At 32.9% G+C, this 18107-nt stretch overlaps 1 protein-coding gene across 9 annotated transcripts in view; it reads left to right on the forward strand.

The window, feature by feature from the left end:
* DGKB (diacylglycerol kinase beta) overlaps positions 1-18107 on the forward strand; it is a 743750-nt gene that overhangs the window by 300255 nt on the left and 425388 nt on the right. For all 9 annotated transcript variants that reach the window (XM_024249734.3, XM_024249737.3, XM_024249742.3 and 6 more), the window contains one exon: positions 16863-16948. In XM_024249734.3, coding sequence (XP_024105502.1) covers positions 16863-16948 — 86 coding nt within the window. The remainder of the gene's footprint in view (positions 1-16862; positions 16949-18107) is intronic.

Consider the following 18107-nt stretch of genomic DNA (forward strand, 5'->3'; position numbering starts at 1 on the left):
TGCACTCTAAATAAAGTTTTTTGGAAGTTCATTTGGATGAAGGTGAGACATTAGATATTAGTGATAATGCTATCATAAAATCAGTGTAAAAGTTTAGCACTACTGATACAATAATTCCTTTCTGTGGGAATAATTTGAATGTAGATTTTGGTGAAGCATACCATCATGGCAAAAACATGATTTCTAATACAGTAATGAATTGATTGATAAAAAATTGTGCTTTAAATTGATTGCTCACATAAATTATAATCACATCCAAAGAAATTTTAATATTCTAATAATTAAAATAAAAGCCATAATTACATTGCTTGTACACATGCATACACACACACACACACACACACACACACACACACACAAATTATTCAGTTATTCTCCTACTGATTCAGTCCCCCAGGAACCTTCTGGACCAAAATAATAATAATAATAATAAGACTCAAGTCTTAGATTACTCAAGTAATAAAACCCTGTAAAAATCTCTCTGGACAACACTCCTTCAGCCAGTCTTTTCCTGATTATACATACCTTCCTCTTCTATTTAAAATCTGCAACTCAAGGAGCATGAAAGTTTAAGATAATTTAATAGAGAGGTTATTAGCATATAGAAATCTACAACTTGAATTATATTATTGGATAACAGTGTTGTTCGTAATCAAGACAAGTTTAGCCTAATAAACACACTATGAAAAACAGATAATTGGATTTGGAATATAATACATTTGATAAAATTGATACAAATTATATTTATAACTATTAAAATCATAAATATCTTGGTGTCTAAGATACTAATCTTCAATTATGTACATATCATTTCCTGAAAATGGCAGATGTTTGTTGAATTCATAATGTTTTATTCTCCAATTACATTATTTACTTTTATTTATCTCTTCTTGATGAGTCATATATTTTTCATTCAGTTACCTTTATGCCTATAGTTAGAATTCTGTGTAATTAAATTATTCATGGTTTTTTTTGAGACAGAGTCTTGCTCTGTCGCCCAGGCTGGAATGCAGTGGCAGGATCTCGGCTCACTGCAAGCTCTGCCTCCCGGGTTCACGCCATTCTCCTGCCTCAGCCTCCCGAGTAGCTGTCATATTTTAAAATATGGCCTCTGACCAGTATTATGCTATAGTAAGATGTGTGCACAGAAGCAGATGCTCTTGAAGGCAATGAATCTTCAACTTCAGTGTCTCTCACTTGCAAGGACTCCTTTCAAGACTATAGGAAGGATCTTAGCAATGTGGTTGTATTGCCTTTCTCATTTGAGTTTTTGATATTTTAAAAAGAGGGTATTTTAACTACAAGAATTTTTATGAACAATGTTAGTTAAGCCAGCTCAGTAGTAATGCGTAGAGAGGCAAATATATCAATGGAAGATAATTAAGAGCCCTCTCCCATGCCCTGTATATGTATTGGCATTAACCAGAAAAATTGGACATCTATATTGGAAAAATAAAACAGTAAAAAAAAAAAAAAAGACTTTTGTCTCCATTCCAACCCCTTTTTCATCATACTTTACCTAGTGACTAGTAGCATTTGAATGAGCATGAGCATTTTAGGATTTGACTAAAAGAGGATGAGGTCCAATTACATGATTGAATCCTGAGACTTATAATATGTGGTTCACAGATATTTTTGTGTATGGTTGTTATTGCTAGTTCTCCTGGTGTAAAAATGACTTCTAGGCATATCCCCATTGCCCAGTGTGACTTTACACTGGTTTTCTGACGTAAATTTAAAGAGCCAGAAGACATGTCTTGATAAAAATGGTCCAGAGCCTGCCTGGTAACAGAATATGTGTGTAGTAGGGGAGAAATGAGGTTTGAAATGTACAAAGTTCAAAGCTTATCTGCAGAAAATTCTTCTAATCATCCCATTCAGTTCTCTTTAATGCCTCATCAAAACGGAAGCGTTATTCTTCCAGGAATACAGTTAACAATGCAGTATAAACAATTTTAAGTTTTTATTATTGATGAAAGTTACATGATATTAAATGTATCATTATTCCTGTGCTTGTAGAGCACAACCTGTATCAGCTCTACAACAAGCAGGCATGTTTATGTGTAAAGTGCACGTTTTATAAATCTCTATGAAATATCGCCATCAATGAAGATACATAAAACTCACAATACGTCATGTTATTAACATAACAATGGGTAATGTATATCATGAATTCAAAGAATACTTAAGGTTAGTCATTGAACAAAAAATTGAAATGCCTGCAAGTCTTACAGCTTGGCTATGACCAAAAAACAAATATTGATTTTCACATATTTAACAATAATACTAAAAATTTACTTTATCAATGATGACTTGTGAAGCTAAGTGGAACATTCCTAATAAATCATCAATTTAAACATATCTTAATAAATCATTCCAGAGGAAAAGAAAATCATGTTTTGACCTCAGTACAAATATTATTTTAAATTGTCATATAAAAATGTAAAAACGAAGCATTAGGCAGTTTATTAATTTATAAAACTACGTTATTATTCCAAATCCTATGATGTAATATTTGTAAGCTATCTTAAATTTACAATCTAATGTGATTTTTTATTATATATAAGTATTTATTTATATATATATTTATATATATACATCACTTTTATAAAAGTTTGTGCACATTTATTTTGCATATTTTTTCTTAAAGGGTGCCTCAATTTTTATAAACCTCAGGCCCTACATAATCAGGATTCACTCTCCTGCTCCTTATTTATCAAAGAGAGATCATATGTTTTTTGGCTGCATAAATGTCTTCTTTTGAGAAGTGTCTGTTCATGTCCTTTGCCCACTTTTTGATGGGGTTGTTTGTTTTTTTCTTGTAAATTTGTTGGAGTTCATTGTAGATTCTGGATATTAGCCCTTTGTCAGATGAGTAGGTTGCGAAAATTTTCTCCCATTTTGTAGGTTGCCTGTTCACTCTGATGGTAGTTTCTTTTGCTGTGCAGAAGCTCTTGAGTTTAATTAGATCCCATTTGTCAATTTTGGCTTTTGTTGCCATTGCTTTTGGTGTTTTAGACATGAAGTCCTTGCCCATGCCTATGTCCTGAATGGTAATGCCTAGGTTTTCTTCTAGGGTTTTTATGGTTTTAGGTCTAACATTTAAGTCTTTAATCCATCTTGAATTGATTTTTGTATAAGGTGTAAGGAAGGGATCCAGTTTCAGCTTTCTACATATGGCTAGCCAGTTTTCCCAGCACCATTTATTAAATAGGGAATCCTTTCCCCATTTCTTGTTTTTGTCAGGTTTGTCAAAGATCAGATACCTGTAGATATGTGGCATTATTTCTGATGGCTCTGTTCTGTTCCATTGATCTATATCTCTGTTTTGGTACCAGTACCATGCTGTTTTGGTTACTGTAGCCTTGTAGTATAGTTTGAAGTCAGGTAGTGTGATGCCTCCAGCTTTGTTCTTTTGGCTTAGGATTGACTTGGCGATGCGGGCTCTTTTTTGGTTCCATATGAACTTTAGAGTAGTTTTTTCCAATTCTGTGAAGAAAGTCATTGGTAGCTTGATGGGGATGGCATTGAATCTGTAGATTACCTTGGGAAGGATGGCCATTTTCATGATATTGATTCTTCCTACCCATGAGCATGGAAAAAATGCTCACCATCACTGGCCATCAGAGAAATGCAAATCAAAACCACAATGAGATACCATCTCACACCAGTTAGAATGGCAATCATTAAAAAGTCAGGAAACAACAGGTGCTGGAGAGGATGTGGAGAAATAGGAACACTTTTACACTGTTGGTGGGACTGTAAACTAGTTCAACCCTTGTGGAAGTCAGTGTGGCGATTCCTCAGGGATCTAGAACTACAAATTCCATTCGACCCAGCCATCCCATTACTGGGTATATACCCAAAGGACTATAAATCATGCTGCTATAAAGACACATGCACACGTATGTTTATTGCGGCATTATTCACAATAGCAAAGACTTGGAACCAACCCAAATGTCCAACAATGATAGACTGGATTAAGAAAATGTGGCACATATACACCATGGAATACTATGCAGCCATAAAAAATGATGAGTTCACGTCCTTTGTAGGGACATGGATGAAATTGGAAATCATCATTCTCAGTAAACTATCGCAAGAACAAAAAACCAAACACCGCATATTCTCACTCATAGGTGGGAATTGAACAATGAGAACACATGGACACAGGAAGGGGAACATCACACTGTGGGGTCTGTTGTGGGGTGGGGGAAGGGGGGAGGGATAGCATTGGGAGATATACCTAATGCGAGATGACGAGTTGGTGGGTGCAGCGCACCAGCATGGCACATGTATACATATGTAACTTACCTGCACATTGCGCACATGTACCATAAAACCTAAAGTATAATAATAATAATAATAATAATAAAAGAAAAAAAAAATAAAAAAAATAAAAAAAAAAGAAAAACTCATTTACTGAAGAGAGACATCAGATTAGCAGAAATAAAACATAAAAGGATCTAATAATACTACATGGGAATGGAAAAACATAAGGTAGATTTTGAGTCTTTTCTTCTTCAATTTCCAATTTGACGGTCTGATTTGTAATTTACATTTGTTTGTTGTTGTCTTTATGCCAAGATCTGTTTCTTTCCATCTGCCTGTGCAAATGTAATAAATTAAATAGTTATTGGTAAAAAAAAATAAAAAATAAAAAATAAAAATAAAAAAAAAAAAATAAAAAAAAAACAAAGAGAGATCATAAGGAGGAAATTAACTTATTATGTTCAATACTCCATGAACACAAGTTCCATGAGTATCTCAAATTCTACATGTCTATTACTAAACTAATTTTCTCCCCTTTTCCCAAATTTACACACTGTTTTTATTCTCTAACTTGATGAATAAAAAGACCATTCACTAAAGAATCGCTTTCTCATTCCCTCTGACAGTACGTCACTTCAGGCTTTCAAGATTTGTCATCTAACCACTCTCCTAGGATCTATATTTACCCTCCTTCTTACATAACAACCCTTCACTCAATTTCTCCTCACATCTGTCCTTCAATTCATCAGCTAATTAACTTTACCCAAGCTTCAAGATTCAACTCATATGTCTCCAAGTTTATTAAGCCACCCCTCATCCCTACCTAGTCCACATTAACTGCCCTCAAAGAGCATCTTATAGTGACCTGAACTGTATGTTTTCTTGTCTGCCTTCTCAGTTAAGCCAGTGAGATACTCAAAGGCAAGAATTCTACCTTGCTTTTGAATCTCTGGAATCTAACTCAGTTCCTAGTACATAGTTGTAGTTACTATATTTAAATTAAATAAGTGGATAGATGCAGGTGCCATTTCATTTATAAAGTATTTATAGCTATTCTTTTGTATTTGACCCTAAGCAAAGTCTTTTCCTCTATAGAAGTCTAGATTTATTTCCTTTCAAAATATGTTCTTACTTCACACTCTAAGCTAACTCCATGGAATGATCTGATGTGTACAGAATAAAAACTCATTCTAATTATTAATATTAAAAACATTCACACGACAGAATGGATTTCAGTAAATTTGTCAAACAGTCTTGAGCAACCTAATCACTTGTGCTGCTACATTTTAGGGGTTAATTTTATAGACTATGAATTTGGACCATAAATGATATATATGTGCTTTCCAATTAGAAGCAATAAGAATGAATTATTCCATTTTAACTTCTTTCAAATATCAGGAAGACTGTGTAACTTCTGTTTTAATTGACACTCTTTATCGTATTTTTCCCTTCATTTTCAACTCATTACATCAGAATTGTCTGTCAATTCTCTATGTTTAGTCATGTAACTCACAAGAAATATTTTAAACTGCATTTCCAAACATATATATACATATCAGTACACACATAACTTATGCATATTCATTAATACCTTAAGAGATGGACTTTCACGCAGCATGACCATAAATTTTACTGCATATTTGTAGCAGTAAATACAGTGTGCAAATACTGAGTTCAATTAAATCCCTCCCTTTCTAATGTAGAAAACACACTTACAGATGACAGAAAATGGCATTTTAAAAGGTGTTTTGTGTTCTTCAGTGTCAAAAAACAAAATTACAACAAAGTTAGTTTAAAGATCTCATTGGCTTATATTTGCAATTCCAGAATTGGTTAACACCTAATTCTATAGAATAGAATGAGTGTTCCAATGAACTGAGCACAGGAGTTTGGCTTTATAAGCAGAAGAGGGCTGAAGAAAGCAGAATAAGGAATGAAAGGTGGATTGGTCATTTCAAAGTTACTTTTCTTATAGGATCAAAACCGAGAGGACTTCCTTATCATGCTAGCTCTGGTGAACTGGGCTCCTTCTGATTGGTTGCTGCAAATCTCCTGTTTTTCTTTTTTTTTTTAACTGGACCATTTCAAAGTTCAATTTGATTACATGGCACTTAGCACAAGTGACTCCATTCTGGTTTGTTCTGGTCTGTTGGGGCCTAGTGCAGAAGCTCAGTCTAAAATAATGACCACTCATAATTTTTGTTTAACATCGGTTACTTGGTTTTTAAATATTAATTTATGTATTTTAAAAATATCCCTCAAGGGTTATAATTTTCCATGCAATAGAAAAAATTTATATTTTAACAAAATATATTTACAAAAATGTTTTACTTATACTAATAAAATTATAAATATTTTCTATATGAGGGCAAGAATATTTCAACTAAATATTAGTGTTTCTATTCACTCAGAAATGACTTTAAAAATTTGATATTTCTGCCAATATTAATTTTTAAAGAAATATGTACATTAGTGAAGAAAGGAAAAATATTTAGGCTACATCATAGAACCTGTCATTTACTGACCTTTCATTTCTAACTCATTTTATACTAGGAGGAATATTATTTAATGAGATAACATTATAGGTTCCCCAGGAATACATATTCTCTCATTTTCTGTGTCTCATGCTCTCTTTCGTCATTACAGTCTGTGTTTTTCCCTTTCTCTGTCCCTCTCTCCTTCACTTTTAACACACATAAGCATAAAAGATTTGTTTGAGATTTCCAGCAATAATGAAATGAATGTTTCAATTATTAATGGTCCACTGGAATATGTATATTTTTCAAATACTCTAAAACTTATATCTGGTTATTATGGTAACAGAATTAAGTTATACTGTGTTTATAAAGATTAATTCAAATTAATTTTTTATAACTATCCCATTTATCCACATGGAATGTCTTCCCAAAACAGTGTAAATTCAGCTTCCACACAATATCTCAAAACTCTAACCGAATTTGTTGAAACAGGTGCATTTCCTAGTTTAACTAAATTTTATAATGTATTGTTGAAATAAAGTACATAAGATATTAGATTGGAGGATATTATTATAATTAATTTTACTTTAAATTAAAATGTTTAGAGAGTCACATTAAATTCATGAAACATCGAAACCCACAGAGAAAAACATGAAATAACCTTTCCCCCATTTTGTAATATATATAATAGAATGAAACTTTGGGGAGCATAAATAATTCATGCATGGATTTTTAAAAGATATTACACTAGCAATAATAATAATATCAATGATACCAAGGTATGTATAGATACAGTTTGGGTATTAATAAATAAGCTGAAAGTTATTAAAAATTGGTTTTCTAGACCATAAATATTCTTTCAAAAACAATGGTAACATCACAAATCAGAAAATTCAGCCAGATTTTACTGAGGCAATTTTGAATCCATCTAATCTTGTAACTTTAAGAATAATATAGTATGTAACTGTGTACGTGCAAGTATAAATATGAATTGAATAGAATAATCAGAGATAAGTATGCTTCTTTCTCTCTCTAAATGCTTAAATCAGAATGCAGACCTTTCGTAAGGCAAGCTCTTGAAATTATTTTTTTTCTAAACAAGAAGGAGGAAAAAAAGAATTGATGACATATGGTAAAGTCATTTTGAATCCTTCAGCCTTGTGTTTCTTTAATACAAAGAGATATAAATATGTATAATTAAAGTGAGCATTCACCATGCATGGATATGCTGAAAATATTTATGACTCTCACACTGATTTCCTCTAAGTATCAAAAATATTATTTTATATTTTATAATATATATACTACTTACAGCCATATATTTATTTATTTTATATACTTAATCTGTTTCTAACCCATACAGCCACATTGTATGTAAGTGATAGTATTTTCTAATACTAAAATATAAGATTGGAATAAAAAGTAATATTTACATATTGATGTTAAGAATTCTGATTTATGACACTTTCCAAGATTCTGGAATCAGTACTATAATTTTCTTTTCTTTTAAAAAAGGTTTTCCTGGTGTGCTTTGTACCTAATAACAATTAGGTACAAGTGAAAATTTACTGCCTTTTCTGTATCAATTTTATCTTAACACAAAGTAAGCCTCTGAATCTTAGATGAAGTTTTCTGGATTTGTTTTTAGTAATATTAAGCTTCACAATTTCACCACCTGCTCTTTTGTTGTGGTCGTGGTAAGAACAATTAACATAAGATCTACATTCTTAAAAACTTTCTAAATGTACGAAACAGTATCCTTAACTATAGGAACAGTGTTGTGCATGGATCTTAGAATGTATTCATCTTACATAAGTGAAACTTTATGGAATGTTATAGTGGTGATTATAGAGCAAATATGATAAGAAAGAAGCGTCTGACAGAGGGCTGCTAAACCCAAATAATAGGCTTGCTTTCAAATGTAGCTATTGCAGATACATAGGAAACTCTCTAGGTGAATCAATGCTATAAAGTCCAACATTGGAAACTCATCATCATTCATTTTCTTCATAAATCATTTGAATTTTTAATTTCAAAAAAATTAATAAAATGGTGCAAATACATTCAGGACCCAAGCATGATTTCATTGCAAAATGTTTATGCTTATTCATTTTTCACATGGAACACTGTGGAATTGATAGGTAAAAAGTACAATACACAGTACAAAAGTTTCCCCAGAGTGAAGTCCTCCCTGACACTCCCCATTTTCTCACTTCTCCCCATTGGAAGGGTGACCTGTGATGTGGAAGCCTCACAGCTGCTCCTCATCACAGCCTTCCTGGGTGAAAAGTCAGTGCCATGCAGGACCCCGCATTTTGGCTCTTGCTGAGTCTCTTCAGTTTACTTGTCCTCTATCACAGCTGTTTTCCTCTGTACCTTGTGTCTCCGGTGCTGTAGGCAGGTCTCCCAATTGTCCGCTAGCTACAGTTTCAGATTGGATGCAGAAAAACTCTCCTTACTGCTTGTTAGAAAATTGTGACTATTCTGCCAGAACAGTGCAGGCAGAGGAAGGAGGTGGGGAAATAGAGGAGTGGCACTCTGACCTAAAACACACCTATACTACTTTTAATAAAGAAAAAAATATAATTAAATCAGTAATAACATGTGAATAGTAAGGTGTATTTACATACACATTTTCTTTGTGTGTATATAAAGAGCCCAGCAAACCACGTGGTGTTAATTCCATTCTAAAGTTATGGAAACTGAGGGTCAGAATCACTAAATAAATCCCAAGGATATTAATGAATGAATGTAGTAAGGAATGAATGAGTTTCTAGGGAAAACTGCATGGATTGAATGGATCAAGAAATTGAGATAAAGAGAGGTCAAATTTTCCAATTAGCAATCAATTTACAGAGAGTAAGCTGGTCTGACAGTCACATGGGGTTTATGTTTGGGGGTAGGATGCTGCTGAAGAACCAATGATGACAATTTTTAAAGAAAACAAGAATGAATAACAGATGAAACATCATCATGGAATAGAAGAACAATGGTGAGTCAACTGGATGGTTAGGCTTTCACCAAAAACAATTAGCTCGGTGGGAAATGTTGCAGCTACTGCCGTGTTTTACAAGGTTTTCTTAAGCTTCAGGGCCAATGTTTGAAAGTCTAGGAGGGAGAATCAAATTGCTACAGAAGTATAGCTGGAAAAAAAGCTGACTTAAGAAGAATTTAAAATCATAAATTTTTAAGAATAATTACTAAAGTAATTTAAACAATGATTTAAGACTTTTCTCTTTAAAAAAAAACAGAAATTTAGGTTTTATAGGCAAGTGCTACCAGTTTTCAAAGAACTTCAATAATTATACAAATTCTTCCACAAAAATCGTAAAAGGGGGAATACTCTGCAACATATTTTATGAGGCAATATAATTTTAATTTTAAAAAGTAGACAAAAGTGGTATGAGGAAGAAAAATAGGTCAATTTGTTCATAAAGATTGGTGCAAAATTTCTAAACAAAATATTAGCAAAGAAATTCAATTATCTTAAAAATATTAATACACAAGAATCAATTTGAGTGCATGAAAGGATTGCAAGAATGGTTAATAATGCAGAAATATATAAATGTTTATTCTCACACTAACCGGTTAAAAGACAGAGACCTTGTCAAATCTCAAAAATGCAGAAAAAGTTAATATTTATGTATAATAAAAATTCTTATTATAATAGGAGTAGAGGGTAAACTTGTTAACTTCATAAAAAATCTCCATCAAAAAAAAAGAAAGTAAAAAGAAAGGAAAATAAAATCTCAATAACAGATATCCTAAATGGGCAGATTCCAAAAGTAATTCTTATCTTCAGGAACAAGATATGGGTATTCACTATGAATACTCCTATTCAACAATATGTTGGAATTCTGTCAAGGAAAAAGACACAGGGAAAGAAATAACAATTATAAGGACTAGAGATTACTAATAATACCATTGCTAGTAGCAAATGCCACAATTACATACATAGAAATCCAGATGTATCCACAAACAAAATGTAAGCAATAGAAAAACAATGATAATATGATTATTTATAAAATCAATATATAACAGTCAAATATGTTTATATATGCCAGCAACAAAAATATTAATGTTATTAATAACCATAATTTTTAAATGTTTAAAATACCAACAAAAACTACAAAACAACCAAGAATAAATCTAACAAAATATATGCAAGACCTGTTAGCAGAAAATTTAAATCTTTGTTGAAGGATATTAAAGAATATCTAAATAAATAGAGCAATACTACATTCATGAATAAGGAAACTTAATTCATATTATACATGTGTTATTTCTCCCAAAATTAATACATAGTTTTAATGCAACTTCAGTCAAAATCATGATTGGTTTTTCTTACTATTGTTTTAGTTTTGGTGAAATATGATGAGTTTAAATGTACATGAAAAAAAGAAGAAATAATTGGTAAGATTCTTCATGCCCTGAGATATGGACTTACTGGAAAGCTATAGTAACTGCGAGAGTGTGATACTAGTGCAGAGATGGACAAAGTCGTGAGTAAAACACAACAGAGAATACAAATAGAAATGTACCCATATGTGGAAATAATACTTATGGACTTTGCATAGTAGAAAGTTGAATTATTCAGTGAATGAAAAGATGGATAAAAAATAAATAGAAAAAAAGTGCTGCACTACAGCTAAAAGGAAGGATGAAAGGGAGTAAGAAAGGAAGAGAGGGAGGGCCGGAGGCCAGGATAAAGGGGAGATGGGAGAAAGTGGGGACAGAAGAAAAGAAAGTACTTCACACCACAACAAACTAAGAATTTCTATGTCGAAAGTAAAACTGACATTTTAAGAGAGTATATGTGAATTCTGAGCTCTGATTAAGGAAGCTTGTCTTACAGAAGACTAGTTAAGGTACTAACTACTTATCAAAGGGATGATGAAATTGAATATTAAAACTAAGTTCTTATTCATTAAAATACACATTAATGAAAGTAAAAGAAAAAACTTTAAATTTGTAAAAGATATTTGAAAAAAATTATTGAAAAAGGACTAAAAGACGTGTAAAATTTTTTTACAAACCAACGAGGTAAAAAAGAATACATAATAGAAACCAAAAGGATAAATAGGCATTTCACAAAAATAAGAAATAAATAAAATGAAAAAGTGTGACAAGTGTTAAAGAGAATGGATTCAATAGAGCACATCCATTGTACATTGGTGCAACTTCTTTGCGAAAAACATTGATGTTATCTGGTAAAGTTGCATATTAATATGCATTACTCTAAAGTGGCCACTGACCTTAAGCCCTAGGAAGTATGTACAGGCATACCTTGGAGATATTGTGGATTTGGTTCCACACCACCACAATAAAGTGAATATCACAATAAAGTGAATCACACAAATTTTTTGGTTTCCCAGTACATATAAAAGTTATGCTTATACTGTTGTCTATTAAATGTGCAATAGCATTGTGGTTTAAAAAATGTATATACCTTAATTTAAAAATAATTCATTGCAAAAAAATAGTAACAATCATCTGAGCCTCCAGGGAGTCATAATGTTTTTTCTGGTAGAGAGTTTAGCCTTGATATTAATGGGAACTAAATGATCAGAGTGGTGGTTACTGAAGGTAGAGGTGGATCTAGTAGTTTCTTAAAATAAGACAACAATAAAGTTTGACCTATTGATGGACTCTTTTATGAAAGATTTCTCTCTAGCATGTGATGCTGTTTGCTAGCATCTTATACACAGTAGAACTTCCCTCAGAATTTGAGTCAGTCTTCTCAAAGCCTGCTGCTGCCTTATCAATTAAATTTATGTAATAATCTAAATCCTTTGTTACCATTTCAACAGTGTTCACAGCATTTTTACTAGGAGTAGATTCCATTTCAAGAAACCCTCTTTTTTTGCTTATCTCTAAAAACCAATTCCTCATCCTTTCAAATTCAATTCTCATCAAATATGATGAGATTGCGGCAATTCAGTCACATGCAGCCTCCACTTATAATTCTACTTCTTGCTGTTTTTATGACGTCTGCAGCGACTTTCTCCACTGAAGTCTTGAACCCTTTAAAGTCATCCATGAGACTTGGCATCAACTTCTTCCAAACTCTTGTTAATGCTGATATTTTGACTTCTGTCCATGAATTATGAATGTTCTTAATGACACCTAGATTATTAAATCCTTTTCAGAGGTTGTCAATTTACTTTGCCCAGATCCCCAAAATGAATCACTGTCTGTGGCACCTATAGCCATATGAAATGTATTTCTTCAATAAGACTTGAAAGTTGAATTACTCCTTGATCGATGAGCTGCAGAATGTATGCTGTGTTTGCAGACATGAAAACAACATTCATCTTTCTGCACATCTCCATCAGAATCTTGGGTGATCAGGTACATTGTCAATGAAAATAATATTGTGAAAGGAATCTTTTTTTTTTTTTGAGAAATATGTCTCAATCGTGAACTTAAAATACTCAGTAAACCATGCTGTAAAGAAATGTGATATCCCTCACGCTTTGTTCCACCATTTATAGTGCACAGGTAGAGCAGGTTTAGCATAATTCTTAGGGGTCCTAGGATTTTCAGAATGGCAAATAAGCATTGGCTTCAACTTAAAGTCATCAGCTTCATTAATCCCTAACAGGAGAGTCAGCCTATTCTTTGAAGCTTTGAGGCCAGGCATTGACTTCTCTTTTGTAGCTATCAAAGTCCTAGATGGCATCTTCTTCCATTAGAAGGCTATGTTGTCTACATTGAAAAATTGTTGTTTAGCGTACCACCTTTATCAGTAATTGTAGCTAGATCTTCTGGATAATTTGCTGCCACTTCTTCCTCAGCACTTGCTGTTTATACAGCTTCTTTCCTTAAGCTTCATGAACCAACATCTGCTTGCATCAAACTATTTTTCAGCTTCCTCACATCTCTCAGCCTTCATAGAATTGAATAGAGTTAGGGGCTTGCTCTGGATTTGGCTTTAGCTTAAGGGAATGTTGTGGCTCCTTTGATCTTCTGTCTAGACCACTAAAACATTCTCCATATCAGCAATAAGGCTGTTTCGCCTTCTTGTTTGTGTGTTCACTGGAGTAGCACTTTTAATTTCCTTCAATAACTTTGCCTTTGCTTTTACAACTTGGCTTACTGGCACAAAAGGGCTAGCTTTTGGCCTGCCTGTGCTTTTGACATGCTTTCTTCACTCAGCTTAATAATTTCTAGCTTTTGATTGAAAGAGAAATGCAACTCTTCCTTCACTTGAACACTTAGAGGGCATTGTAAGGTTGTTAATTTCCCTAATTTCAATACTGTTGTGTCTAAGGGAATTGAGAGGCCTGAGGACAGGAAGAGAGACAGGAGAACGGCTGGTGGGTGGAGCAGTCAGAACACACACAACATTCGCAATTAAGTTCTCTGTCTTACATGGACGTGGCTCATGGCACCTCAAAGCAATTACTATAATAACTGATCAAAGATCACCATAATAGATATAATAATAATAATAATAATAAAGTTTGAAATATTGCGATAATTACAAAAATGTGACACAGACACCAAGTGAGCATGTGCTGTTGGAAAACATGGCACTGATAGACTTGCTAGAAGCAGAGTTGCCACAAACATTCAAGTTGTAAAAAATGCGGTATCTGCTAAGCTCAATAAAGTAAAGAGTAATACAATGAGGTATGCCTGTACGAGAATGCACTTTTTGCAAGAATATAAAGCAAACCAGTTGAAATGCCCATTGACATGGATTTTAAAAGACATATAAGTGGTATTTAACACAGCAGTACAAGTAAAAAGAACTTCAGCTACATGTGGAAAAAGCTTCAGCTACAACATGAATGAATCTGAGCACCAATGCTAAGTGGGAAAAGTAGAAAGACACATGTTGATTATGTCAGACATGTGGTAACTCAGTATTCAGAATAGCGCTCACCTTTGTAAATTAGAAAGGGCAGTGCTATAGGGAAAGAAAACAGAGAAATATGTAAGTTATTAAAATGTTCTACCTCCTGGAATGGGCAACTGGTACATATGTGTTTATTCTATTGGATATATATTAGTATAAGCAAATCAATGAGTATTAGAACTGAATAAAATATTTGCAACATGTCTCACAAAGGTTAAATATCCACAATATAATAAATGAGAAAATGCATGAAAGTTTCCTGTTCTAAATTTCCATGGATATTATAATCAGATGATGGGTTTTAATAATTTTTATACATATTTTATTATATTTTGCAGTGTTGGTATTACCTTGACAAAATGTTTTTAAGTGATGCAAATTTAAATGCAAAGATTGCTGTAATATGCAAAGAGTTTGTAAAGTATTATTAAAAGACAACTCGCCCAGCGCAGTGGCTCACACCTGTAATCCCAGCACTTTGGGAGGCCAAGGAGAATGGATCACCTGAGGTCAACAGTATGAGACCAGCCTGGCCAACATGGTGAAACCCTGTCTCTACTAAAAACACAAAAATTAGCCAGGCGTGGTGGCAGGCACCTGTAATCCCAGCTTACTTGGGAGGCTGAGGCAGGAGAATCGCTTGAACCCAGGAGAAGGAGGTTGCAGTGAGTCGAGATTGCACCATTGCACTCCGTATTGGGCGACAAAAGTGAAACTCCATCTCAAAAAAATAAAAATAAAAATAAGAAATAAAAAGACAATTCATTAGAAAGAAAGGCACATCTTTGAATGTTCTTTTTGTAGGAGAGGTTACACATCTCCAGGAAATGTATAAAAATATGCTCAACTCACTAGTAAACAGGGAAGTGTGATTTTACAACAAATAAAAAGACATTGGCTTTCACTCATTATTAAAGAAATATCATAAAGTTGTTCATATGTAGTGTTTTGTGGTTGCAAGGAAATGAATCCTTGCATATTTGACAGTGGGAGCCATTCAGAGGGATATAATGATGTAATGGAATATTTTTCTCTAGAGTAGCCTTCAAAACACATGCGCGCGTTTACACAATGTTCTTCAAATAATGTTAAATACAATACTTTTTTGTAATAATGAGATACTGGAAATAGCTTAAAAATTCATAAGAAGAAATCATTTTATCTTGTAGTACATGAACTTATAAAACATGATGCAGTGCCTAAAAATAATAATCTGACAGAATGCAACACATGACATATGCATATGTTATATACTGATACACAAAGTTCTCTTAGACATATTTGAAGTTAAAATAAAACCACACAAGTTAATGAACAGTATGTATAGCACAGTTTTATTCATGTTGAAAATATGTGTGTAATAAAGATTTATGTACGAAAATTTGTATATGTAAGTACGTAGAAAAATTCCTTGGATAGTTGCATATTATATCACTATCAGTTGTTATCTTTGGGACAAGGGAGGTGAAGAGACACACACCAAAATTTCTGTCCTGTTTGAATTTTTTTATTGCAAGAAAATAGGCTATGACTGTATAGCTGGCTGCATTACCTGCCTTTGTGACTTTTCCCAAGGTAGGTTGCATTATTAAGCACGCTGCATGCAGTAACAGCAGAAGCAGTGGGTATTTATGGCAGCTGACCCAGCAATTAGGCTAGAGTGTTCCTGGGTGGAAAACACTGTCAACCAGGTCAAAATACAAGGTGAAGCCTGACTCCTATTTGCAGATTCTCAGTCAAAAGGAAAGTTGGCTAGAACCCCAGTTGCAGTCTGATCAATTTCTCCAGTAATGGAGAAAGTAGAAAATTGTTAAAGACATATTTACTGACATAACTGTCACATTTATATATTCACTCAAAAGATAATTTTGGATTGATGAAATTTATTAAATGAAATAATGTAGTATATGTCATTCTGGGTTATGTGAACTGCAAATAACATCTGGGAGAATATCAGTGAAAATTATTATAATTTACTAATTTTATTCTTAAAATTTTAGAGTTTATTAAAGAAAGAGTATATTCATTATGGAATCTAGAATATACAATTACAAAATATTTTTAAGTTATAGAATCTTGAATATATAGTTATAAAATAGGATTAAAGGATATGTAAGTTATCACTGAGATATTTTACAGTTTTTATACAATAAAAACGTATTTCATCGGGTAAAATATTAATGATACAAAACTGAAAATATCTTATTTTTAAACTATTAATCATGTGCCATAACATGCTTATTTTTCAGGTTAAACTTTTTCCGTGATGTTCCTGACTTCAGAGTGTTAGCCTGTGGTGGAGATGGAACCGTGGGCTGGGTTTTGGATTGCATAGGTAATGCAGACACATACTTAATATGGCTGGGGAGAGAGCGATAGCTTTAAATCCTGTTTCACCTATGTGTCTATTGCTTGTATCATTATCTTTGGAAGTAGTGATATAATTGGACATCTGGAAGGTTGCACACTGGTTTAACTTATTATTCTGTAGTTCAAAAATTTAACTGGCAAAATAGTTTACAAGTACATAGAAGTCCTTCCTTTCTAATCCACTTCTTACAGTGTTTACCAAATTTTCAGAGTTGTTTTCAGGGGCTCTAGGAAATCAGATTGTTTGCGTGCCCCAGACAAGGAGCTGAAGGAGCAGTCTTAGTATTTGTGATAAAGTCTGTGTGAAATTGATGTGCTTACGTTATTAAAACATGGACCCTCAAAACCTTACCCTCTATGTACATTCATATCGTTACCATCCATCATCATCATCATCATAGCTAATTTTTATTCATCATGTTATCTTGTTTATTCCTCACAACTCTATGACACAGATAGTATTAATAATCCCATGTAGAGATAGGGAACCTAAAACTTGGAAAAAAGTAAATAACTACAACAAAGTCTTATAGCTGTGAACTGAAAGAGCTGAGATTAGAATGCACAGTTAAGCCTTATTCTATATTGCCTCTCTATTCAAACTGAAAAAACTCGAGTTTTATGAGCAAATAATACAGGAACATCATTGAGGATATAAGGTAAGTATGCAGCACAAGAAAAACTATAAATTCAGGAAAATTATTTGGTTTTTCAGATCTAGTCAGTTGTTGGAACTGGTTACTAGTTAGAAAAAGAGATCATGAATTAGCCTTTATGAGGAAATAAATCCAAAGCAAATATTGACTCTTTTTGGTCTCATTTCAGTTACTGGATTGATCAATTCTTTGTTTAAAACAGGCCCTTTCATAAAACGAATTAATTCAAAAGAAGTTTTACCTTCTGTATAAATTGAAACAGACACCTATTTAGTCAATGCAGAAAACATTCTGTCTTTGCATACACTAAAAATATTCAAATTAAGAAAAATACATGTTGGCAACACTTTTGATAAGGATCTAACAGCTTTAATCTACTAATATTTGATTTAAAAAGAAACAGTGAAAATTCTGATCTGGTCTTCCATTAAACAATGTAAATCGTATTTATATGTTTTATCTGAGAAG

This window comes from Pongo abelii, chromosome 6 (genome assembly GCF_028885655.2).
Source record: "Pongo abelii isolate AG06213 chromosome 6, NHGRI_mPonAbe1-v2.0_pri, whole genome shotgun sequence".
Taxonomy (NCBI): Eukaryota; Metazoa; Chordata; class Mammalia; order Primates; family Hominidae; genus Pongo; species Pongo abelii.